The following is a 27836-nucleotide window of genomic DNA, read 5'->3' as shown; positions in this document are numbered from 1 at the left end:
CCTGGGGGTGGATTTGCCTTAAGAAGATTTCGGATGGACTTCAGTCACTGGCTTTGCCGACACTGGCCAATATTGAGGTCTGCCACCTTGAACTGCTTAAGATATTCGCTGCGTACCAGGCAGATGAACACCGGAGATCTGCAGTCATTCTGGATATTGTTGTGAAAATTCAAGCCGCGCTAAACCATGTTTAATTCAGGGCATTTTTCATTCGAGAAGCATTTTTTCTACTTCAGAGTGTGACCCCCCCCCCCCCCCCCCCCCCCCGAGCCATAACAAATTCCGCTGGGGAGAGGAGGGGCTCAAGGTCATGATCCAGAGCCGAATGAAGATAAGAGAGAGTGGTATGCGGTCCTCCCACCCTACCCCCCGCCCACTTCCCCCACCCCCCTCCTCCCGTGTTTGTCTGGCGCCTGACGGCAGCTAATTAATATGCGGGCAAGGGGGGGGGGAGCCAAGGCCGTCTCGCCTTCCCAACCCCCATTCCCCATTCCCCTAGCTAGCGGCAACTGTAGCTAGAGCAGCAATGATAGTATATATAACAATACTTTACTTTACGTAGGGTGCGCTTATAAGGCAAAGAATGTGCGTGAGCAAATCAATAACGTATGTCCATTCTCATATTACGCAGGAGATAATGAATACAACCTGAATATTAGGAACTATATCTATGGTACTCTAGCAAGGCAGCGGGAGATACTGGTAGGGTCCCTCCGGTTGTAAGCCAGCAAGGGGAGGAAATGTTCGAATGCAAGCTCTGGATCAACGGGGAATCAATAAACTCCAGCTACGGGAGACGGTACATTACTCCTTTGATCAGCAGACGAAAGCAGCAGCTGTAATCCAATTATGCGTGCAGCATAGGTGAAAGCCGGCCAGCCTCTCCAAGAGACGGGCTCGAGTGATGTTCCTCACGGGTAAATCCCACACAGTAGTGGGGTGTAGACGATTCTCCTCCGCTCCAACATCCACAGGACCAAAGCAATAATCCAGCTGGAAAGGGCTCTGCATTCACCGGTGTAGATTCTCCGGTGCGCGGTACTTCACATTAACTAGGTCGAACTTGACGTTATTCCACTAAGCTCTGACACTTTACTATCCTATTCGCACGCGGTTATAAGTGCTCTATTTAGATGCACGGTTGCTCACTTCACTTGGTCGTTGACTCGTGATGAAGGCTTTACTAGTAAGGAACGAACGATACGTTGAACGAACGTATTAGGATAAGACAAGACTACTGCTGTATCCACCTGCGACGTATTTATACGTACGGTGAATAATCTAGTGCCAACCTTATTTCTGTCTCGTATTCCTGGGCAAAGCCGGGCATGTACAGACATGTCTTCGCGGTGACTTTGAACTAGACCTTGGGGGTATGGCAGTGACCGCTGTCCAATAGGAGAACGAAATATCATGGTCTGTACTAGGTTAAAGGGATATTCCGTGTATATGTACAAAGAATACACAAGGGATATCAGACGATATACAAATATTATGCAATATATATCAATCAATAAATATATATATTCGGTTTAATCTGATCCTTCGTAACAGCCGGTATTGCACATCATTGGAATCCCTCTGGCTGGGGCTGTGCATCATTCTAAGAAGTCCGGTCCAGGTTTTCCTTCTCGGGAAAGAGTAACGTTATAACACACGGATTGGGGGATACTGGAGCAGCGTGGATTCATGTGTTTTGGTTGAAAAACGTTGGATCAATAAACGCGATCAATATTTGGAATGGCGATCAGATGTGAGGTAAGGACTCTATGTTACCAATCTTGGGTTCATCCGATGTTTCTTTCGTAATGATCACAATGTGTCTGTGTGTGTGTGCTGTTGGCGCCGACCAAAGCACGGAGGGGCGACTTTTCAGCCCCCGCTTCTGTGCGCGCATGATGAAACATATAATACAGATAATCTAGCGTTTATTTCAGAACGATTCATAAATCAAGCGACAAATGGCACGATTTCTAAGGAAATGCATTGAAGCGCCGTTTGCTGGAGTTTATTGGGATTCGACAGGATCACTCTAAAACTATACTCTTATTCACCACGGTATAAAACGGAAATGTATGTATGAAAAAATTATCTGTTTTTTGCATGTTGACCGGAAGAAACTCACTGACAATCGACGTGTTTATTAGATCCATAGCTATAATATTTAATATAGTTTTAGCACTCGCAAACACCGGCATTATTCCCATTGCATTACAGCGCTGGCCTTCTTACCAGACGGTAAACAGCAACCTCTAGGCGCTCATTGAGTTAATATTAATAGTATATATTTTAGTTTTTTATTATAATTGTATTTCTTAAATTTCTTTTCATTATTTTGTCATCTCTTTTTTCACAGCCTGTAGATGAGCCAAATAACCACTTTGAGTGCTATTTAGCACCCTTTTTGTTAAGAAAGTAGAACAGCAGGCCTTGTGCACACACCACCTGCCCTCCCCTACTAAATCAGGGCCCTGTTCCTCGTACCTGGCTAACTGAGTTAGCCGGATAATTTTCAGGATAACTTGACATAAGTCAGACCTTTCAGTTCCCCGAAGCACGTTTGTCTAAATCACTATGGCAACAGATCAAAAAGTTTGAACCTGCTCCAGCGCAGGGTTTAGTTCAGTTAGCAGGATAAACTGGCCATGCCCTCGCAAAAAAATGCCAGCTCCCTTCCTCACATATCCCATTATACCATTCTGAATTCTGTTTTTGTGCTTCATTTATCTAGAGGGGACTTTTGAAATGTAAAATAATAGGCCTAAAATGCTGATAATAAATCATATTCAGCCTATGGATTTACTTTTGTCAGGGCTGGCCCAGTACTGCGCGCTTCTCAGTGCCAATTACCATCACGCACCTGAGAGGAGTCAGCTCGGCGGGAGCACTCTTATACTCGGTTTGCTGATCATTCTGTGTCGGGTCGTTTTGTCACCACCAGCTCTACTGCTGTTCCCTCTCGTTGTTTCTCCAGTGCGCCCCTTGGAAGTTGCTGCTGTGTTTTTCTCTCTGCCTCCGTGGACCCGTGGACCCGTGCCTCGTTACCCACTTCGGCTTTGCTTTTGGTGAGTTCATTTGGAGGACTATTTTTCCATGAACTGCAATCCTCGTTCTGTCCTGGACTCTCCGCCTTGGTTCAGTTTTTTGTGTGTTTCCTACAACACTGAAGAAGTGTAGATTTGTTTGGTTACTGGACTCTGCCCTGTATTTTCTGCGCTCTGGGACTAATGAGATTCTCCGTTTCCTTTTTCCCGCAAGTTGGGATAACCTAAGGCTGCAGCGCTGCAGAGCCGCAGAACCGCAGAGTAGACTCTGCTAAGGACAGCGCTGCAGAACCGCAGAGTAAACTCTGCTAAGGACAGCGCTGCAGAGCCGCAGAACCGCAGAGTACACTCTGCTAAGGACAGGGCTGCAGAGCCGCAGAGTCAACCCTGCTGTGGGCAGTGCAGCAGAGCCCTACTTGACTAGAAGACATTCCCCTCTAATGGAGTTACTGTTTTGCTGCACATTTCTGTTTTTTGTGAAAATAAATACGCCCGTCGTTTTTGGCTAACTCTGAACTACCTGTCTGTGTCATGCTGTTGGGGTTGTTTACAAAACCTACTATTACGACCCGACCATGTCGACCCCAGCCGACACAGACGGTGTTAGAGCAGCCTTGGCAGGTCAGATCCAGCTGACCAACGCCCACACCCAACAGCTAGAGGCAGCTGCAGCTGCTGTGCAGGGCCTCCGGGATTTCTCTGGACACACTAACCACCCAGCAGACTGCGGAGGGTAATCAGCAGGCAGATATTCCCACCAGTGGCAGGGGTCCCAGCCAGACCACCACCGCCGCCGCGACTAACCCTGCACCTCCCGACCCCGCTCCCCAGGAGCCCCATCTCTCCAGCCCACGACTGTTCGACGGTAACTTCGAGGACTGTGCCACATTCATCATGCAGTGTGAGTTGGTTTTCATTCATCAACCCAGCAGATTTACGAGAGCCCAGGTGGCTTACATGACTAACCTGCTCACAGGCCGAGCAGCACAGTGGGTTACTGCTTCCTGGTCCATGAGGGCTGACTTCTGTTTTTCCTACCCAGATTTTGTGGCAGAGCTCCGAAGGGTTTTCCACCACCCAGCTTGTGGCCAGGATCCTGGAGCCCGGTTGGGCACCTTCCAGCAGGGCAGTGGCAGTGTCACCGACTACGCACTGGAGTTCAGACTGGCCGCAACCGAGAGTGGTTGGAATGACCGGGCGCTTCATCTCACTTTTCTGAAGGGGCTCAACGAGGCTGTGAGCGACCAGCTCGCCACCCGGGAGGAGCCCGATTCGCTCAAGGCCCTAATCAGCCTCGCCATCCGCATCGACGGACGCCTCCGGGAGAGAAGGCGCGAGCAAGGCAGACTTGGACCCCCAACCGTCCCCCAGATCTCCCGCATTCGTGACTGGACTGCTGCTCGTCCTGCCTCCTCCATGACTGGTCCTGACCCATGCAGCTGGGACACACACACCTTAGCCCGGCTGAACGGGAGTCCCGGCTCAGGTCCGGCCTTTGCCTCTACTGCGGCCTTGTGGGACACCGTGTCTACAATTGTCCTACCCAGCCAAAAGACTAGGCTTGCTGGGACCCCGGGAGATCCTGGTGAGCCGTTTTTCCTGTTCCCACACCCCTGCACCACCTAACCATCTGACGAGCGTCACCCTGGCTTGGGCGGACCAGCGGGCGATGGTGGGTGCACTCGTTGACTCGGGGGCTGATGAGAGCTTCCTGGATTTTGAGTTTGCCACCCAGGCTAACATTCCACTTGAGAACCTCGAGAGGCCCTCGGACGTATTTGCGTTGGATCAGCACCGCCTGGCCGACATCACTCAACGCACCTGTCCTGTCCTCCTCACCATTGCTGGTAATCACGTTGAGAAACTCCAGTTCTTTATTACCAGGTCCCCTTCAGTCCCAGTAGTTCTGGGCCGTCCCTGGCGCGCGCTGCATGAGCCCCACATCGCCTGGTCCTCCGGCACCATCATGAGGTGGAGCTCCTCCTGTCATGCCCAGTGTCTTCAGGCTGCGTCCGTCACCCCGGAGTTCCCCTAGTGTGCCGCCCCCAAACCTCTCTACTATCCCCCCTGATTACCACGATCTCGGGGAGGTTTTCAGCAAGTCCCGGGCTCAGGCCCTTCCTCCTCATCAGCCTTACGACTGTGCAATTGACCTCCGCTCTGGGGCTCCCCTTCCCGGCAGCCGCCTTTACAGTCTGACCGTCCCAGAGAAGGCAGCGATGGAGGAGTACATCTCCGAGTCCTTGACAGCAGGCCTCATTCGGCTCTCATCCTCCCCGGTGGCGGCCAGCTTCTTTTTTGTTAAGAAGGACGGAGGTCTCCGGCCCTGCATTGACTATCGCCAACTCAACGAGATCACCATCAAGAACAAGTATCCTCTTCCTCTCATGAACTCCACATTTGAGCCCCTCACCCAGGCTACCGTCTTCACTAACTGGATCTCCGGAGTGTCTACCATCTGGTCCGGATCCGAGAGGGCGACGAGTGGAAGACAGCCTTCAAGACTCGCAGGGGTCATTACGAGTATCTGGTAATGCCGTTCGGCCTCACCAATGCTCCGGCGGTATTCCAGGCGCTCATGAACGACGTCCTTCGTGACATGCTCGATGAGTTTATGGTGGTCTACCTTGACGACATCCTCATCTTCTCCAAGACCCTCGAGGAACATGTCCATCATGTCCGCCGAGTACTTGAGCGCCTTCTCCGCAACCGGCTCTTCGTTAAGGCAGAGAAGTGCCGTTACCACTCCGATTCCGTCGATTACCTTGGCTTCATCGTGGAGAGTGGCCAGACCCGAGCCGACCCCGGCAAGATCCAGGCCGTGGTAGAGTGGCCGGAGCCCTCTTCTCGGAAGGAGCTACAAAGCTTCCTCGGTTTTGCAGACTTTTACCGGAGGTTCATCCGGAACTACAGCCAAGTGGCGGAGCCACTTACCAAGCTGACCTCTCCCTCCCTGCCGTTTGACTGGTCTCCAGTGGCCTGCGCTGCGTTCCTTCAAGAACAGATTCACCACCACCCCGGTCTTGCTCCTCCACCCAGACCCCAAGAGGCAGTTCATTGTGGAGGTGGACACCTCGGATACTGGACTAGGGGCTATCCTGTCTCAGCGGTCGGCAACGGACCAGAAGGTCCATCCATGCGCCTTCTACTCTCGTTGTTTCCTTCCTGCTGAGAGGAACTATGACATAGGGAATCGGGAGCTGTTGGCAGTGGTAGCTGCCTTGGAGGAATGGCGTCATTGGCTGGAGGGAGCCGAGGAACCGTTCACCATTTGGACTGACCATAAGAACTTGACGTACATCCACGCATCCAAGCGCCTCAACAACCGGCAAGCAAGGTGGGCCAGCTTCCTCAGTCGGTTTGACTTCTCTTTGACTTTTCGCCCTGGGTCCCGCAACACAAAGGCTGACTCTCTGTCCCGGTTACACTCCAAGGGGGATCCAACTACTGAGGATCCGACTCCCATTCTCCCTGAGGTCAGGGTGGTGGGAGTGGTCACCTGGGGCATCGAGACCGTGGTCAAGCGTGCCATACGTTTCCATCCCGCTCCGAGCAATGTACCTTTTTGTCGCCTCTTCGTCCCAGACTCTGTCCGGTCCCGGGTTCTCCAGTGGGGCCACACCAGCCAGTTTGCCTGCCACCCCGGCATCTGGTGGCCCACCATGAGGAACGACGTCAGGGAGTTTGTGTTGGCCTGCACGGTCTGCGCCCGCAGCAAGGCCTCTCACCAGGCACCCGCCGGTCTACTGCAGCCACTTCCCATTCCGTGCCGCCCTTGGTCCCATGTGGCGTTGGACTTCGTCTCTGGCCTTCCACCCTCCCAGGGAAACACAGTCATTCTGACGGTGGTGGATTGTTTCAGCAAGGGGGTCCATCTCGTGGCCCTTCCCAAGCTTCCATCTGATTCCGAGACAGCGGACCTCCTGACGAGCCACGTGTTCCGCCTCCATGGTTTTCCCCAGGACGTCGTCTCGGACCGGGGGCTCCAGTTCACTTCCCAGGTATGGCGGGCCTTTTGTAAGGGATTGGGGGCCACTGTTAGCCTTTCATCTGGTTACCATCCACAGACTAACGGGCAGACGGAGAGAATGAACCAGAGCGTGGAATCTGCTCTCCAGTGTGTTGCCGCCAAGAAGCCTGCATCCTGGATCTGGTTCCTCCCCTGGGTCGACTACGCCATCAACTCCCTGGTCAGCTCCGCCACCGGCCTCTCGCCGTTCGAGGTATCTCTGGGCTACCAACCCCCTCTTTTCTTAGAACAGGAGTCGGAAGTGGCAGTTCCCTCCGTGCAGGTTCATCTCGACTGGTGTCGTCGTGTCTGGGAGATCACAAGGACTGCGCTGCTCCGGGCATCGGAGCGCGCCAGTCGGGGAGCTAACCGACGCCGGATCCCTGCGCCGACTTACCATCCAGGGCAGAGGGTATGGTTAACTCCAAGGATCTCCCGCTTCAATCCACCGCCAAGAAGCTGAACCCCCGGTTCGTCGGCCATTTCGAGATCCGGAAGGTGCTCAGTCCCACGGCGGTGAGTCTCAAGCTTCCAGCATCCATGCGCATTCATCCTGTGTTTCATGTGTCCCGAGAAAAGCCTGTCTCTCTCAGTCCCCTGATGCCTCCTGCCCCAGATCCGCCTCCTCCCGAGATGGTGGATGGACACCCCCAGTGGAGGGTCCGCCGGCTCATGGACATCCGACGCCGAGGACGGGGGTTCCAGTATCTGATGGACTGGGAGGGATACGGTCCCAAGGAATGGAGCTGGGTCACCCGCCAACTCATCATGGACACCGCCCTGATCACAGACTTCCATCGTTCCCATCCGGAGAAGCCGAGGCCGGGCAGGTCGCCGGGTGGCTCCCGTGGAGGGGGCGGTACTGTGAGGGCTGGCCCAGTACTGTGCGTTTCTCAGTGCCAATTACCATCACGCACCTGAGAGGAGTTTCCAATCAGCTCGGCGGGAACACTCTTATACTCGGTTTGCTGATCATTCTGTGTCGGGTCGTTTTGTCACCACCAGCTCTACTGCTGTTCCCTCTCGTTGTTTCTCCAGTGCACCATTTGGAAGTTGCTGCTGTGTTTCTCTCTCTGCCTCCGTGGACCCGTGCCTCGTTACCCACTTCGACTTTGGTTTTGGTGAGTTCATTTGGAGGACTATTTTTCCATGAACTGCAATCCTCGTTCTGTCCTGGACTCTCCGCCTTGGTTCCGTTTTTTGTGTGTTTCCTACAACACTGAAGAAGTGTAGATTTGTTTGGTTACAGGACTCTGCCCTGTATTTTCTGCGTTCTGGGACTAATGAGATTCTCCGTTTCCTTTTTCCCGCAAGTTGGGATAACCTAAGGCTGCAGCGCTGCAGAGCCGCAGAACCACAGAGTAGACTCTGCTAAGGACAGCGCTGCAGAGCCGCAGAGTCAACCCTGCTGTGGGCAGTGCAGCAGAGCCCTACTTGATTAGAAGACATTCCCCTCTAATGTTACTGTTTTGTTGCACATGTGAAAATAAATACGGCCATCGTCTTTGGCTAACTCTGAACTACCTGTCTGTGTCGTGCTGTTGGGGTTGTTTACAAAACCTAACAACTTTGTCCTAAATAATACACATCATAGCTATACAGTGCTCGCGAGTCACGACACACACTATGTGGTTATTTTAATAACGGAGCATTGCAAATGTGAATCCCACAGGGATATTTTTAATGATTGAAACCTATTGGGCATTTGGCTCTGATTCGTTTCATATTCTCTTCTGTGGATGTATTTGCTTAACGGAGCGCCAAGATTGTGTTTCATTCAAGCATAAATTGAAGTGTCTTTATGCGTGGATTGTGGATGTGAATTACGACGAATCTGAATCTGTGGATTGTTGAATTGTATCACTGTCACTCACACGTTATTGTGATATTGTAACTGGGATTAAAATGTCTGAGGAGACGCGCTGTTTGACGGATTTGATGACGTGGACGTGACTTGATAAAAGTGAATGAGCAATTGCAAGCCTTTGACGTTTTGATGAATGAATTTGAGAAAATGCACTGTTATCTGATGATGAACAAGAGGGTGATGAACATGACTGGTGTCACTGGTATAAACCAAAGGTTAACCTGTTCCACCCCAGGTGAAAATCTGCATAAAATGTATACCTAGGTAAATGGAATATTGCTCCACTTCTACAAGGGCTATTTGCATATTCTTGGTATCTAGGAACATCTATGGACCTCAATGAATGTATTCTCAGTGTCAGAAATATTGTGTCTATTACTAGGCTTGCTTAAATTCTGATGAAACAAAGGAAAATATGAATTATGATTTTTCTTTTCATCTTTGACAGTGAATAAAACCATGATAATAATGACCAAACTTAAAGAACTGCCACTGGGCTAATTCAGTACCCTCTTGAGATCATGTGTACAAAAGATCTAAGGAAATTAATAAAGGGAAGATGAGAAAATTGAAGGTTTTGTATATACAGTACTGAATTCTCCCATCCGGACCAATGCAATTTGAAATATTATTATAGAATATAGAATATATGCTTATACATTACCTTATTATAGCCAATTCGCACATTTATATATATATACATATAGTATCTTTCAAATGGCCGAGTTCAATTTGGATATAGTATCACCAGGCATGCGTAATAACATATACAGTTATTTAATGTAATCGACTGTACTTTTTTATTTCTCCCACAGTGTAATCATTCTGTAACTAATTTCAGATCTGATTCTTCCTACATGATTACAATAGTGTGGAGAAACTGACTGCGTTTCAATATTTGTCAAAAACGTTACCTTTTGTAGCTTATTATCGCGAATCATAAGAATTATTGATATGATTGCTTCAGAACGCCGAACTTTGAACGACCATAGCGGACCACAGGAAGTGTAGTTTGGTGAAATTTCAACACTGCCAGATAGCTAGCGAGGTCCTCTTGAAAATGGCCGCAAAAAGATTCCAATTCTGATCGTTCAACATTTTCATTTCCGCTTCCGGGTCAAGAAACGCGAGTTGAAAAAAAAACTTAAAATGATAAAAACTCACTTTTAACCTATTGCTAAACTATTGCCAACCTAACGTTTTACATTCTACATGTATTTGTGACATAGTAGTGATAATAATACTTGAAAACGTTTGATTTTAAAAAACGCAAATTTATTGCATCACTCATAAAAATATTAATATATGATAATAATGTCAAAAAGGGGTCGGTACCGACCCCGTGGGGGGGAACAGGTTAATAAAAAAAATTAAATCAGGATTTCTGCGATCGACACCTGCTGTCTTTTCAAGTGAGGCGGCCCCACGCAATTATCCTGAGTATCAAATCTGGTTAGAATTAACAAGAGCGAATCAGCATTCGAGGAACAGGGAAAGCCTGGTTTCAAACATCGGGTTAATTGAATCTGGCTAATGGGACTTTTGATCGACTTAGTTGAACCAGGTACGGGGAATAGGGCCCAGGTGTGTTCTATTGAAGCAGCTTGTAGACTGATATGTAGGCCCCCCATAAGAATAAGAACGTTTAATCTCATCTAATTGAATTTAATATTTGTGTTTTGTTCTGAAAACAAAATCAGCTTTATAGAGCAGAAAAAGTTTAAGGTGGGGATCAAACTGGGTACTTGCTCACATCTCTCGGCCCATATTCAAGATTTTGTTTCTAAAGTCTATCATCTACTGAATTATTCATACATAATAATGATAAATAACCTATATGAAATGATCTATGTAATAAAAAGATCTCATTATCCATGCTTTCCCAAATTCATGTAAAAATTCGGGCTCATCCCTACTTCCCTGTTTGATACCCAAACAGTTTAAAACCTGACAGTCTTTCTTCCTGTTTGATACCCACAACATTTGAAACTTGACAAATATTGTGTCTGTTACTATGCTAATTGTAAATTGTAATGAATCAAAGGAGAATATAAAAAATTTGTATTAGTAGTAATATTATTATATAATTCAGCACCTTCTGTAGATCAAGTGTACAAAAAATCTGAATCAGAATGTTGCCATCCGGACACATGCAATTTGAAATATGAATATAGAATATAGAATATCAGTCCAATAAATTACCTTATTATGGCCAAGTCATACATCTATGGATTGGGCCACATCTTCTCTTTCCAAAGGCAGAGTTAAATCTGTATTTAGTACCACCAGGTGCCCGTTACAGGGCAGGAAAGACTGTGAATGAAATCTACTGTAAGTACACTTGTATAATTTCCATAGCTCTGACATTTTTTACCGGATTGCGACACGTTCACAGAAAGGTAAAGAAACCATATACGTTGTATTTTATGGCAATACTGTTGAGGTGTGTTCAACCCACATGAAAATCACATCAATATTTGGAAGAGAAAAATGGTTGGACTTCCATTGTCTGCAGCTGGTGTGAGCTGGGTAGTGTAGTTTTATGAAATTACGTCCATCGAAAGCCCTGGGGTTCCTCTTTCTTAGGACTACAATGATTTCATGAGTGCTTCTTCTTCTCATATCTAAATCGTCCGTTTTCCGGTGCAATCTGTGGAGATTTTTATAAGCTCATATTTCACTAATAACACTTAAAATTAGGGATGCTCGATATTGCCTTTTTTACCGATACCGATATAACGATATTGTCCAACTCTTAATTTTTTATTTCCGATACCGATATCAACCGATACCGATATATGCAGGGTTCCCCCCCCCCCCCCCCCCAAAAACTGAATAATTTCAAGTAATTAACATTACATACATATACATTACATATATTGTTGTGGAATTAACACAACATTATGCATACTTTTGACAATAAATAAAGTCAGAATTTGTTCTTACTTGCTTGCCTGGGTAAATAAAGATTATAGAAATGTAAAAAAAAATTAAAAAAAAAAATTAACCGATATTTTCCGATATCACATTTGAATGCCAATATCGGTATGCCGATAATATCGGACATCGCTACTTAAAATCATTGGTAAACAAATGTAGTGCTGAAACTATACACTTTGACTGCTGTTATGATAGGGTTAGGGTCTTTACTCTTGGCTACATACAAACGCAATCACTTAATACGGACTGTATTGATCTATTTGTGACATGAAATAAATCTCTTAAGCCTGAGCGGTCCGGTACCGGTACGAGATTGATATCACGCCATAAATCCATCTCTACAGAATGTATGAATTAATGTTGGATTTTTTAATGTTGCAAATTCAGTACTGTATCTACAAAACCTCCTGTAAATCATCTGCCCTTTATTCATTTGCTTAGATTTTTAGTACACTAGATCTCAAGAAGGTGCTGAATTATTATTCACTGTCAAAGATGGAAAATTATAATAATTATATTTATATTCATTACAATTTACTCAAGCATAGTAACAGACACAATAGGCCTCATGAAGCGATATAAGAACAGATTTTGTTCTTAACTAGCATTTCCTCTTATTTTGTTCTTACCTGGGATTCAGCAATGTTTTCTTATTGTTGCTTTTCTCTCAGGCAAGACCAAATTCTAAGAGTGGTCGAGAGCACTCTTACCCAGATAAGAAACTCTTACCCAGATGAGAAACATTTAAAAAAACAATATAATACAATACAGTTTTAGTAGATAAAATTTAAATATATATATAAAATGGTGAGAGAAGAAGGAGTTCATGGGTTGAAAGTAAACCATTGGTCAATTGCCCCCAAATACAGAACCCCCAAATACGACTTTATAAACCCAGAACTTTTCAATAATTATTATTATTATTATTATAACTCATCTTGAAGCGTTCTGCTTCTGAAATGGATTATATATTGCTGTTAGAACAGTTAGATGCTGGCTGCCCAGGCCGTACGCATATAACGCATATTTAGAACCTCTCCTCTCCTCTCTTCTCTTCTCTGTATAGATGTAGCAGTACTGTCTATCTGTATGTCATGTATGTCATATATGTTATGATGAATTGAAAATGGGGGACCCTGAACAAGACGAAAGTCTTTCACTGGTCTGCATCCCCTTAACAATTGTGTGTATTGAGCTGTACTGTATTGTACCCATTTTGCAATCTGTTAATACAATTTTCAATCAATCAATCAAAACTCTGCTCCACACCTAAAGTTCTGAGCGCACTCTGAGTTTTAGCCACGGACATTTCAGAGAGAGATGATAGGTTCGGAAATACCGGATCTGTCACCTGTCATCTCTCTCTGAAAGGAGAGAGCATATGGATCAGCAGCATCAGTATACTGCGCGATTGGTTCTTGACAAGCGCGCTGCCAGTCGTTCAGTATTGACAAAGCCTACAGTACTTTGCTGGAACGATTTATTTCGCACTATACAGTACGTATAAGTATAAGTCTTTATTTGTCATCAGATTAACACACACACACATGCAATGAGCGACCCACAGGAACACACACACATGCACTGAGTCGCAAGTCGTAAGACGTGTGTGTGTGTCATTTTGAGATCAGTCGCAAATGCTTCCTGTTGAATATATCAGACAGGGATCAGATGCCGAACCACAGCTGTTTTACACACGCTTCATTCGCCTTATAAGGAGATGATGGGCGTGTCTGTATGCAAATTAATTTAGTGCGAACACGCTTTTTTGAGTTTAAGAATGAGTGGGATTCATCATGCAAATCTCCTGGGTAAGCACAGATTTCGACGTTAAGAACGGCTTGATGAATGTTGCGGTGGCTTTTCTTATTGTTCTCTTAACAGACTTAAAGAATATAAGAAAAATAATAAGAGAGTAATGTTGAATGAGGCCCAATATTTCTGACACTGGGAATACATTCCATGAGGTCCATTGATGTCGTTAGATACATAGTCAGTCTTTCTTCCTGTTTAATACATACAGTTTAAAACCTGACAGTCTTTCTTCCCTAGTTGATACCCACACAGTTTAAAACCGTAGTTTGCTTCCTGTTTGACACACACACAGTTAAAAACCTGACAGTCTTTCTTCCTGCTTGATACCTACACAGTTTAGAACCTGACAGTCTTTCTTCTTGTTTGATACCCACACTTTAAACCCTGATAGTCTTTCTTCCCTTTTGATACCCACAGAATTTAGACTCTTTTTTTATGCTTGATACCCACAGAGTTTGAAACATGACAGTCTTTCTTCCCTATTTCATACATTCACAGTTTAAAACCTGACAGTCTTTCTTCCTGTTTGATACCCACTCAGTTTAAAACCTGACAGTATTTATTCCTGTTTGATAGACATACGCACACAGTTTAAAACCTGACAGTCTTTCTTCCTGCTTGTTACCTACACAGTTTAGAACCTGTACTTTTACCAGTCTGTCCGTAGTTTTATCAGTATGTCAGTAGTTTTACCAGTTTGTCAATAGTTTTACCAGTAGGAAGACTCCAGCTGAGGTTTCTCTACACTCCTGGATCAGAGACTGTCTGGTCTGCTTGCTGGGCCACCGCCTGGGAGACCTGGACTCATACGGGTCTATCACCTACACACACACACACACACACACACACACACAGACACACAGACACACAAACACACACACACACACACACACACACACACACACACACACACACACACACACACACACACACACACACACACACCACACACACACACACACACACACCCACATGTTTACTACTGTACTGATAACTTTGGGGGTTACAGGTCCTTATATATATTTTCAACAGTTATAGGTTCACCCTCCTAGATCCCTTCCCAGCTGAATAGGGAGGTGTAGTCTGACATAACTTTGGACCGCCCGCGGGGTCCACCCGTATAGGGATTTATCATTGGGAAAATGGATTATCGGCTATTGTAACAATTCTGCCTCATGAACATTGAAAATCTTTCCATTTTTGGTCAAAATTAGTTCCCTTCTATCACTATCATTATTGTTTAAGCATTTTTGGTTGAAATAAAATTCTGCGATTTTTTTTACGATTAATTGCGAATATTTTCATGTTGAGCTATAGATTGTGGATGAATATGCGCAGAAAGGTACACCATGCAAATGTTCATGCTTTATTTGTTTTAAACAAGATGATTTAGAAATGGGCAATGGGAAAATACATTGCGTTTTCAATGTGAAGCGATACGCGTTTGGTTATAGCTCCGCTCCCGTCAACGTTAATTTCGTTTAAAAACCTTATTTGAACAATATCAAAAGAGATTAAACCACATCGTATGTATTGATAAGACCTTCTACTAACTATATCAAAAGACAGAAAGACTCAACATGGATACTAATGATAAGAAAAAGAGTGGAAAGAAAAACCCTCCAACGGCGCCGATTTTGACACGTTCGAAGGGCACAGCTGACGCAGCAGCGGTACCGTTGGAGACTAGCCCCGATGGGGGGACTATAGTAGAGAATATACCGGGACCAACGACGACTGGCCCCGAGAGGGAGACAGCAGTTGACGACACAACGGTAACGACGTGTAAAAATACCGTAAAAGATAAAGCAGGGGAATTTGAGAAGATAATCTCCAACAAACTCATCGGGTCCATCATTGCACCCACAACATCATCTGACACAAGCAGTGCAATTTCACATCCCGACTTCAACTCTCTGACTATCCTGATGAAGGAACAGATGGTCGCTATCGAGGAATTCAAAGCACACATCGATGCTAAATTCGAACTGGTTATGGAAGCAGCCGCTTTACAGGCCGGGCGAATCACGGCAGTGGAGAATACGGTGATAGAAATTACACAGAGGGTCCAAGTGAACGAGAAGAACCTCAACGATGGATTAACAGAATTATCGACGGAGATAAAACAGGTGGAGGAAGAATTTCGGAAGAAAATACAAGAAGTCGAAGAGAAAGCAATGGAGACCCAACGTTACTACAGGCGAAATAATATCCGCATCGTGGGACTGGATGAATCAGTCAAATGCACAGACGACAGCTTTCCAACAGTGTTAGTAGATATTTTAGGTAATAACAACCTTCCCACAGCGCCGACAGTGGACCAATGTTACAGAGTCGGTACACGAGGCCAAAGAGGTAGCGGTCCGAGAGTTATCATTGTTACCCTGCGTAAGACGGTAATAAGAGCATCATTAGAGCAGCGCGCAATCAAAGGGGGAAACTGAAATATGGTGAAAATTCAATAGATATCTACGAAGATCTATGTAAGGAGGCCATCGCTCAGCGTTTCCCCTACAAGGATGTGATGCAGAGAATGTTCAAGAGTGGTCTCAGGCCAATTCTTAACTACCCGGCACTATTATCGATCATGGGAAAAGACGGTATTAGGCAGGGAATACGCACGCCTAAAGCCGCCAAATATTACATGAAGCTACATGGATCAGGTCCCCCCGGGCAGGACGCAACACTGGCTTGAATCAGATAAGCTTACTCATCTCTCTATTTCTTTGTATTTTAGTAATTTTATTAGAATGACTTTACCACGGCTCAACAAAAGTAACAGATGATATGCACGCTGGCAACAATAGGGCACAAGATGTTTAATATGGCTCGTAAGGCATTATATTTACAGTCTTCTGGTCTCTGTGGAGACAATAATCCAACATTGACATTATGAATATTCTGGAACATTCTGGGCTCCTCTCTCGACTGCTCAGGGACACAAAGGAATATCCCGGAAAATACTAGAAGGTCATGACCCCTGGGTAGGAAGATCATTCTGGATCATAACAGCAGTGTTTACATATTTACTAGTATTCTACAACCTTCTAGAATATAATGCACCCCTTCAACGAAGGCCTGTAAATTTAACACTAACATCCGGTGTGAATAAGCATAGGATTCAAGGACTGAAGTTTAATTAGGCTTTAATAAGGCTTTAAAAAAAAATTAAAATAAAAAGACATTAGCCACATCTAAATGTATAAGCACAACAAGGTTATTCTAATATTTTAAATAATTACTCCACTGATTTAGAGATTTGCACAATGTAGCTCTAAAAGTGTCTGTTTTTCTCTTTTTTCTCTTTATTCAATTTTATTTTATCTGTTTTTCTCTGATGAGTTTTATTTTAGTTCTCACTATTTTTTATCTTTCATTGTTATCTTTTTTCATTTTAAGGTGTTAGTGTTTATCTCCACTCTTTTCCTTTTTCTGATGTTTCCTACATAAGTTAGTAGAAGGTTCAAATGAATATATTAATGAAGGTATATTTTTCATTTTTCAAACTATTGTTAGTACATTAATGGGAAGGTGCAAGACCAAAAGCGACGTTCTATCGAATTAGAATCAACGTTTTAGATCCTATGGCAATTAGCATAGGAAGAATAGGATTACAAAGCTCAATTTGGGTAATCCGGTGGCCTAAGGGAGGGAGTCATAAGTGTAGTATGTGTCTATGGGACACAATCCTGTACGACTCTCGATGGGAGGGGGGGAAAGGGGATTTTTATTTGTATATATGTATGTTTTTAAGCTCGGCTCTCAACAGGACCTCACTAGTTGGATGTATATCTCCAGAAGCATTACCAATAACTACACAACAACATGTATAGATTATGGCTAGTTTGAATATAATGATAATGAAAAGCGTGCTCACACTGATGAAAAAAGAACAGGTGGACGTTGCTCTGCTAAGCGAAACGCACATTCTAGAGAAAGACATAGATACGTTAGCGGACAACACATATCATAATATTAGTCACTCTAATGTGTAGCCATAGTCGTTAGACGTAAGTTGAATATTGAATTAAAGGGAGTATGGTCTGATGTAGATGGTCGGATAACTATAGCTAAGATTGTACACAAGAACAGGAAAATAGCGTTGGCAGCGGTATACGCCCCAAATTTGTACGAAGAGGGTTTCTTCACTACACTAACCAAAGCAATGTTAGACCTTCCCGATTACTCATTTATAATAGGTGCGGATTTTAATGCCATTTGGAATCCAAGGATGGACAAATCTTACCTCGCCTTTTCCAGCGAACAAAATAATTCATCTAATGCATTAAAGGATTGGTCGAAGATTACAGGTGTAAATGACTTATGGCGATCACTTAATCCCACGACCCGAAAGTACTCTTGTCGATCTGTGAGACATAACACATTATCCAGAATAGATTATGTCTTTGCATCCCCGAGACTATTTGATAACTATGAAGTGGAAATGATACCCAATGCACTATCAGATCACTGTTATTTACTCCTAAAAGGAACATTTGGTATACTATCTTCCAAGTTTCAAGTTTCAAGTTTCAAGTTTCTTTAATAGTTGTCATACAGAAGTACAGAATACTTTCATACAAAATGCTTCTTACTGTTACGCTCCCCGAGCCCCAAGATGGCGATTTAACACGATGCTGCTTAATAACAAGGAATTCATTACACAATTCAAAGAAGCTCTTATTGATCTGGGTGATTTCAATAGCGCCAATCTGAGAAAGGTATTACCTGACTTCTATCAGCATGTGACTTGCAACACCAGAGGCGGTAACATCCTAGATCACTGTTACACGCAATTTAAAGGTGGCTACAAGGCTCATTCTGATAGTGGCTTTGGTAAATCAGATCACGCGTCTATCTTTCTTTCACCAATGTACAAACAGAGAATCAAAAGTACTCCTGTAGTCTCGCGAGAGGTGCAGAAATGGGATTTGACGTCAGAGGAGACGCTCCAGTCTGCGTTTGACTGCACAGACTGGAATGTGTTCCGCGACACAGATAACATTAATGTCTACACGGAGACAGTGCTGGACTATGTTTGTACTATGGTGGAAGAAACAATCCCCACTACCAAAATGAGAGTTTACCCAAATCAAAAACCCTGGGTAGACAAATCCGTCCGTGAAGCTCTGAGAGAGCGCACCAAAGCATACAACGACGGCCTAGTGGCAGGCAACATGAATGACCACAAGGTGGCGCGATACAACGTAAGGAGGACAGTGTCAGAGGCCAAACGGCGCTACAGGGATAAAATTGAACTCCAGTTTGAACAAGCTGACTCTAGAGCTATGTGGCAGGGGCTCAAAACGATGACAGACTACAAAGGCGCCTCCCTCAAACTGAACAGTGACATCTCCTTAGCAAATGACCTCAATACCTTCTATGCGAGGTTTGATGCTGGTAATAACAACACCAGCTCACAAGCCACGGCAATGGGGGGGGGGGGGGGGTCGGCTGCTGATGGAGGCGCAGTGTTCAGGGTAACAGAGCATGAGGTGAGGCGGACCTTTAAAAAAGTGAATATCAGGAAGGCAGCAGGTCCGGACGGCATCCCTGGCCGCGTCCTAAAAGTCTGTGCCGACCAACTGGCCCCAGTATTCACTGACATATTTAACCTGTCCTTAGAACAGGCTGTCATCCCCACCTGCCTGAAGAAGTCCACTATTATCCCTGTACCCAAAAAATCCAAGCCTGCTTGCCTCAACGACTACCGCCCTGTAGCTCTCACCTCCATAGCCATGAAGTGCTTTGAGAAGCTAGTAAAGGGCTACATCTGCTCCTCCCTCCCCATCAACATGGACCCCCTGCAATTTGCATACCGCCCCAACAGGTCCACGGAGGACGCCATAGCCCATGTGCTGCACACAGCAGCATCACACCTGGACAAGAGGCAGGGGAACTATGTGAGAATGCTATTCATCGACTACAGCTCGGCATTCAATACCATTGTCCCCTCCATACTCATAGCCAAGCTCAGGGACCTGGGCTTGAACTATGACCTCTGCCAGTGGGTCTTGGACTTCCTGACTGGCAGACCCCAGGTGGTGAGAGCAGGCAACTGCACCTCCTCATCCATCACCCTCAACATAGGGGCCCCCCAGGGCTGTGTTCTGAGTCCCCTCCTCTACTCCCTGTACACACACGACTGTGTGGCTCAGCGGAGTAGCAATACAATCATCAAATTTGCTGACGACACAGTGGTGGTGGGCCTGATCTCTGCCAACGACGAGAGGGCCTACCTGGAAGAGGTCAAGGTCCTGGCGGGATGGTGCCAGGAAAACAGCCTCTCCCTGAACGTCAGCAAAACAAAGGAGATGATTGTGGACTTCAGGAGGTCGGGGGTCAAGGACTACAGCCCCCTCAGCATCGACGGGGCACCGGTTGAGAGAGTCAACAGCTTTAAGTACCTCGGAGCCTACATATCCGAGGACTTGACATGGACCACACACATTGACAGTTTTGTGAAGAAGGCACGACAACGCCTCTACTTCCTCAGGCGCCTAAGGAAGTTCCAAGTCAGTCAGAAGATCCTTAAGAACTTCTACTCATGTACAATAGAGAGCATCTTGACCGGCAACATCACCTCCTGGTTTGGGAATAGCACTGCACAAGACCGAAGCAGACTACAAAGAGTGACACGTTCAGCCGAACGCACAATTGGAGGGGGGCTCCCCACCCTCCAGAACATTTACAACAAGCGTTGCAAGGGCAAGGCTAAGAGAATCATTAAAGACTCCAGTCACCCGAACAACTGCCTCTTTGAACTGCTGCGGTCAGGCAAGCGATACCGGAGTCTCAAGGCGAGCACAGAAAGACTCAGAAGAAGCTTCTATCCCCAGGCCATCAGGCTGCTAAACGAACAATGAACACTACACAACAACAACCACCAAACGCACATAGCACACACATCCACATGCACACACTCACTTTAAACAAACACACTGTAGCACCCACTCCACACACTTTATAGCACACACCCACTTTAAACAAACACACTGTAGCACCCACTCCCCACACTTTATATTTATTGATGAAGGATTGCACTACAACTCGTACACCTTACTGTAAATTGTACCTAAATTGTACCTCATCCCATTTCTGCTTTGCACTATATAGTACTGTACATTAGTACACTGCATAGTATTGTATATTATATGGTAACTCAGAACATTGTACATATGTCTATACCGAACACTGTGACCTCATTTTCTTTTTCTAAATTACATGCTATACTATGTTATTTGATACTATCTTGTCTAGCACAGTCTCTGGAGCGTAACAGTAAGAAGCATTTTGTATGAAAGTATTCTGTACTTCTGTATGACAACTATTAAAGAAACTTGAACTTGAACTTATAGTATTCCTACGGGAGAATGCAAACTCGGTGCAAGACCCCAGAATAATATGGATGTCGGTAAAGGGAATGATCAAGGATTTCACTGATAGCTTTTCCTCCAAAATGCGCAAGAATCGATGCACAAAACTGGCTGAACTGGAAACGCTTTACTCAACATTATTTAATTCTTTACAATACAACAACTCAACTCGATTAGAAAATCAAGTTAAGGTACTAAAAAAAGAGATCAATGCCATATACAGACAACAATCGGAAATACAAATACGTAGCACAAGACAACAGCAGTACTCCCAAGGTTCTAAACCTAGTCACCTATTAGCCATGCGATTAAGAATTAATGCAAAATTTGCAGATATAACTACCATTAGAGCACAACAAGTACTTGAAACAGACCCGGAAAAAATAAACGTGACATTCAAAGAATTCTACTCCAACTTATATAAATCAGAAACGACCTTCGATCAAAACAAAATGGACACATATCTTAATCAAATTATTCTCCCTAAACTTTCAGAGGATGACGCTAAACAGTTAGAAACACCGATCACACTAGAGGAACTCAAGAAGGCCATATCCGAAATGCAAAGTGGTAAGGCTCCTGGAAGAGACGGTATCCCACCAGAAATGTACCTCTCTTGTTGGGACATAATTGGACCCTTATTACTAAATATGATCTTATACTCAGTCAAGGAGGGGAACTTCCATAAGAACGACAATATTGCACTCATAACAGTCCTTCTCAAAAAAGACAAAGACCCCACCGAGTGCGGTAGTTACAGACCCTTAAGCCTCCTCGGAACCGATATCAAACTGTACTCTAAGGTATTAGCCATCAGATTACAAAAGCATATGACGTCTTTAGTTCATCCGGACCAAACTGGCTTCATAAGAGGCCGCCTGATCACTGATAACATAAGACGAATACTGCACGTACTAGATGCCGACAAGGACGACACCATACCTAAGGCGATGCTGTCCCTGGATGCAATGAAAGCTTTTGACAGGCTGGAATGGTCGTATCTATGGGCAGTATTAGAGAAGATGGGGTTAGGTAAAGGTTTCATTGATATGATTAAAGTAGTATACAAAGACCCATCGGCCATGATTACAACAGGTATAATCACCTCCGGAATCTTTCCGGTATCACGCTCAGCTAGACAGGGTTGCCCTCTTAGTCCCGGACTATTCGATCTATCATTAGAACCTTTAGCACAATATATAAGACAATCCCAATCCATAGAACCAATCGTAATCAAGGGCACACAACATAAAATTTGTGTATATGCGGACGACATAATACTGTTCATGCAAAACCCCAACACCACACTGCCTCATCTGCTCAAGTTGATTGAGAACTTTGGAGATTTATCGGGACGCCCCTGCAAAAAAAGATATAACCCTCCCAGGAGAGATACCTATGGTAAAACATTTTAGATGTTTGGGAGTGGAAATATTCCCCACCATAAGACAAACGGTGAAGCACAATTACACAAAAATCCAAAACAAAATCAAAGACGACCTTGATAGGTGGGCAAAACTTAAAAACTCAGTACAGGCACGGATATCAATAGTTAAGATGGACGTACTACCTAGAATCAACTTCTTCAGCTCAATGCTACCGTTACCCCCTCCAGAGGGTTACTGGAAAAGATTACACTCCTCCACATACAAATTTATTTGGAATAACAAACCACCACGTATAAAAAGATCCACCGCACAGAGAAATAAAGCAGACGGTGGCATGGCATTTCCAGATTTTTTCCACTATTTTAAGGCGTACACATTAAGACCATTGACAACATGGTTTGATCCCCAAGCATTAGTATCCTGGAGAAAATTAGAAGAAAACATAGTAGCCCCACATAGACTGAAGGACATAGCATACACTAAACTACCAATCAAGCATTGCGAACGGAAATTTGGCCCCATAATTACTCATGCGATCCGGATATGGCGTGAAACACAAAAAAAATATCCTAACCCACATAAATGGCACAATCATACTCCCTTATTCAATAACAATGCACTCTTGATTGGAAAAGGACCTATAAGATTCCCTATATGGGAAAAGCAAGGCATACACTCATTAGGGGATGTTTTTAACAAACAGGGTTTCTGTAGTTATGAAGAAATACAGAAGAAATGTAATCTCACCAAGTCCACTCATCTTTTTTACTTACAGTTATTGTTATGTTTGAAGACTCAAGGTGTTCCATTAACGAAACCAATTGAACACCACAGATACCACAAATTCTTCTATGAAAGAGAGACATCAAGAGGTTTTGTTTCAGATTTTTATCATCAATTACTAACGTCCTCATATGAAACCCTCCACCTAGACTCCGTCTGGAGGAGGGATATACCAGACCTGGAAAGTGATTTTGATTGGCAAGAAGCCTGGGCAAATGTTCGACTCACATCAAGGAACCCGGAACATCAACAAATCAATCTTAACTATATTCACAGGACATACTTGACTCCTATAAGACTGAAAAAAAGGGTCTTATACAAGACTCCAAATGCTCTTTATGTACAAATGGGGACGAGGGGACATTTATGCACATGTACTGGGACTGCCCACCAGTTAAGATATTCTGGAAAGAGGTGACCCAGCAATTATCAAATCTCTTAACTTGGAATATACCTGTACACCCCTCTGTATTACTGCTGAATGATGTTTTTGAGTGTGCAGTACATCCACAGCTAAAGAGATTGGTTTTATCGGGTATCACAGTGGCTAAAAAGCTGATAGCATCACGATGGTTCCAACCGGAAAAAATTGGCCGAAAGGTCTGGATTATTACATATCTCGATGTGATCTATCAAGAAATATCTACAGCAAGAATTTTGGGTCTCAATGAATCCAAAATGACATTGTGGTTAGAAGTGGTGGAGAAAATAAAAGCTAGCATATAATGGTAATGTCTGGTTAGGAGCGAGGGAAAGTGGATGGATTATCCAATGGGGGGTCCGGGAGGGGGGGGGTACGAGCTGGAGCATATGTGTGTAGGTTTTTAGATAACAGGTATTAAGGGTATATCCTATATATGACAATTAACTAAAATGTGATTTCATTGGATGTGCACTGTCAACTAATGCTTGTATATCTTATCGTGTGTTGTCATGTTTGTTTATGTGTTTGTTTAAAAAATAATAAAAAAATTAAAATACAAAAAGATGGTGGACTGGCCGGAATCAGCAATGACGTAATCACTACACCTCCCTATAGGCACCGGACCGACCAGTAGAAGTCGCTATTGCACTGACCAAGACTCATAACCCAACCCACTAACTTCCCACCTGCAAACACTGACAATTGTGTCCGTAGGGATGACTGACCAAGACGGAGGTACAGCTAACGGGAATTAAACCTGGGTTTCTGCAGTGGTAGGCGAGTGCTTTTACCTCCAGCCAGTATATAAGGTAACTTATTTATAAGGTATAAGGTATAACAATTGGCCATTTTAGTTTTCGTTTTTGAGGACTGCATACTTTTTTTGCAAACCAAAACACTATACTTTATACTTATAGCACATGCATGAGCCTGGTCTCTTTTGAAAGATGACATTCTGAGGTTTCCGATACAATAAAGGAAATGTACTTTTAGTGCTAATGAAATAGAGTAACATAGGTCTAAACTTGAGTTGTAGAAAAACGTGTTACTCACGTTTTTCTGTAGTAGTTAGTAGTCCGGAAGTAGTATTTCCCCAGAAATTGGTATGGCGGAAACGACATAGCCTGAAGTCTTGTGTAGTACTTGTCCAAATTTCATAAGAATCCGTTCAGAAATGAGTGATTAGGAGCGAGTTTGGTAAACTGTGTAGCGTTCCTGGGTTCCTTTTCCTCATAAACTTCAATTCATTCAGCAGTTTTTCTCTTCCTGTTTTCACTCATGACTTTTCACCTAGATCCCTGATTCATACATCCCCAGTTGGAAAGCCACACTCCTTGGCTACAACCCTGTTCAATAATTTTCGAGATCGCCAAATGATTGACGGAGCTAGACCCCCGGGAGTCGCTGTTGTATTTGTACAACATTGTGTACTTCGGCGCACGCCTCACATATCGCCATGTAACTCGAGAACCGCTGAACGGATTCTGTCAACTGAAAGGGCTACAAATGGGGCTTTAATTCGATATATATATATTGTATTAAAACCACTAGAGGTCACCAAAATGCCAATTTGCCAGTGGGCAAATCGTCCTCAAGAGGGCCCACATGTGGGCCATTGCATGTTAAGGTATTGCATATAAGGTAACTAGTTTACAAGATATATAACAGTATATTAGGTATATAACAGTATATGGTAACTAGTTTATAAGGTGTATAACAGTATATAAGGTATATAACAGGATATAAGGTATATAACAGTATATAAGGTAACTAGTTCATATGGTATATAACAGTATATAAAGTCATTTGTTTATACGGTATATAACAGTATAAAAGGTAACTAGTTCATACGATATATAACAGTATATAAGGTAACTAGTTTATAAGGTATATAACAGTATATAAGGTAAGTTACCCTGAGCTCAAGTCCCAGCTTTCTGCAGTGTACTCTCAGCCTGGGAAACACATAGTCTCTGAGAGCCCCACGCTCCACCACGCTGTCTGAAACAAACAAACACACACACACACACACACGCACGCACACACGCACACACACACACACACACACACACACACACACACACACACACACACACACACACACACACACACACACACACACACACACACACACACACACACACACACACACACACACACACACACACACACACACACACACACACACACACACACACACACACACACAGACACACACAAACATACAAACACACAATTCACACATCTAGACTCTTGTACCAAAACTGAGTGTAGAGAGTTGTCCGAGGGAGATGCCTACCGTGCGGGTTCGAGCACAGGTAGATTTTAACACAGGAAGAGACGTCCATTTATGCTTATCTGAAAAAGACAGATTCAACTGAAGTTATACACAATATTCCTGACACTGGGAATACATTCCTGAGGTCCATAGATGTCCCTAGATACCAAGAACATGCAAATTGACCTCATAGAAGTGGAGCAATCTTCCATTTACTTTCTGAAAATATGGCTAGGGGCCTAGGGCTTAACATTGATTGATTGATTGAATTGATTGATTGATTGATTGATTGATTGATTGATTGATTGAAAACTTTATTAACAGATTGCAGAATGGGTACAATACAGTACAGCTCAATACACACAATTGTTAAGGGGATGCAGACCAGAGAAAGACTTTCGTCTTGTTTACATCAGGGTCCCCCATTTTTAATGTCATGTTCAGATTTAATTAAACACTGTCATTAATGTCATGTTCAGACACATTTAAACAGTGTGTCTCATTCTCCAAGGACTTACGACAAAAAGGGCTTTCTCTTATGGCCATTTGAGACCTTTCACCAACCGTCCCAATAAAACATATATAATTAATATTATATTATAATTTGTCTATATTCATGTCTTGCCCGAAAAGTGGCCCTAAGAGAAAGCCCTTTTTGTCGTAAGTCCGTTGGAGAATGAGACCCAGGGCTAGATCCACAAAGAATGGATTGCACGGAGCAAGTTGCACCCTTACTTAAAATTCATTATGAATTGAAAATGGGGGACCCTGATGTAAACAAGACGAAAGTCTTTCTCTGGTCTGCATCCCCTTAACAATTGTGTTTATTGAGCCGTACTGTATTGTACCCATTCTGCAATCTGTTAATACAATTTTCATTCAATCAATCACCGTGTGGATATAGCCCCCAATGTCTTTAAACACAAAATATCTATGTCATGTTCAGATTAATTTAAATAAAGTCTCATTAATATCATGTTCTGATTAATTTAACCACAAAGTATATTTCATGTCATATTCAGATTAAATTAAACACAGTCTCTAATGTCATGTTCAGATTGATGTAAATATAAAGTCTCATTAATGTCATGTTCAGATTCATTTAACCACAACATATCTGTAATGTCATGTTCAGATAAATTTAAACACAAAGTATCTTTATTGTCATGTTCAGATCAATTTAAGCACAGTATCATTAAAGGGATAGTTCAGATCTTTGTACATTCGGTTGTATGAAATACTGTCCAGTAGTGTAGTCGTGGATGCAAAGCTCTTAGCTTACTTACCAAGTCCTGTGGTCAGAGTTCTAGCCGGGTGAAACATACAACATATAGATCTGGCGGTTCTGTATAGATCTTACGTTTTTCCGTGTAGAGCTGAAGATGTTGTAGATCTGGGGGTTCTGTGTGGATCTGGAGGTTCTATAGATTTTAAGGTTCTGTGTCAAGCCTTTTCTTTTCTCTTTTGGTTACTGTCAGGAAACGCTGTTCCGGTCACACCCCCTTAATCACTGACTAGAACACACACACAAACTGTAGACATACATGCTACACAATGCACACAAACATACACACACCGACTACACCATTTTCTTTATTAATTAACATTTGTAATAAATACAGGCTTTTTTTCTCTTGCAGCCAAGAAAGAATGTTGCTCTTGTTGTCGTATCACCATTGCCACAGGCTGAAAGGAAGTTGAACAACATGTCTCTGATAGCTTCTAAAAAACTAAAAACTAAAGATATTATTATTAGCTGTAGTTTCTAGTGTGTTGTACCATGAAGGGTGTGATTATAATGTACCCTTCAGATAAACTGGAACCACAGAACAGCTGGGCCGCAAGTAAAAACAAATGGTATTTGATGACAGGATCGCCAGCTGCAGGACAACCGCAGCTTTTTAACCCTTTA

At 43.9% G+C, this 27836-nt stretch overlaps 1 protein-coding gene across 3 annotated transcripts in view; it reads right to left on the bottom strand.

The window, feature by feature from the left end:
* The window catches only part of LOC311227679 (NACHT and WD repeat domain-containing protein 2), a 51700-nt gene extending 24341 nt beyond the window's left edge, over positions 1 to 27359 (bottom strand). For 2 of the 3 annotated variants that reach the window (XM_084313423.1, XM_084313425.1), the window contains exons 1-4: positions 27211 to 27338; positions 25946 to 26004; positions 25562 to 25647; positions 14389 to 14496 (exon numbers count right to left, since the gene is read on the bottom strand). In XM_084313423.1, the coding sequence (XP_084169549.1) occupies positions 14389 to 14496; positions 25562 to 25647; positions 25946 to 25994 (243 nt within the window). In that variant the 5' untranslated portion in view covers positions 25995 to 26004; positions 27211 to 27338. Of the gene's footprint in view, positions 1 to 14388; positions 14497 to 25561; positions 25648 to 25945; positions 26005 to 27210 lie in introns of all 3 variants that reach the window. The other variant, XM_084313424.1, reaches the window with a different exon arrangement.
* Between the last annotated feature and the right edge of the window lie 477 nt (positions 27360 to 27836).

This window comes from Notolepis coatsorum (genome assembly GCF_963971535.1).
Source record: "Notolepis coatsorum genome assembly, chromosome: 1".
In the NCBI taxonomy this organism is placed as follows: domain Eukaryota; kingdom Metazoa; phylum Chordata; class Actinopteri; order Aulopiformes; family Paralepididae; genus Notolepis; species Notolepis coatsorum.
This window is presented reverse-complemented; position numbering and strand designations above follow the sequence as displayed.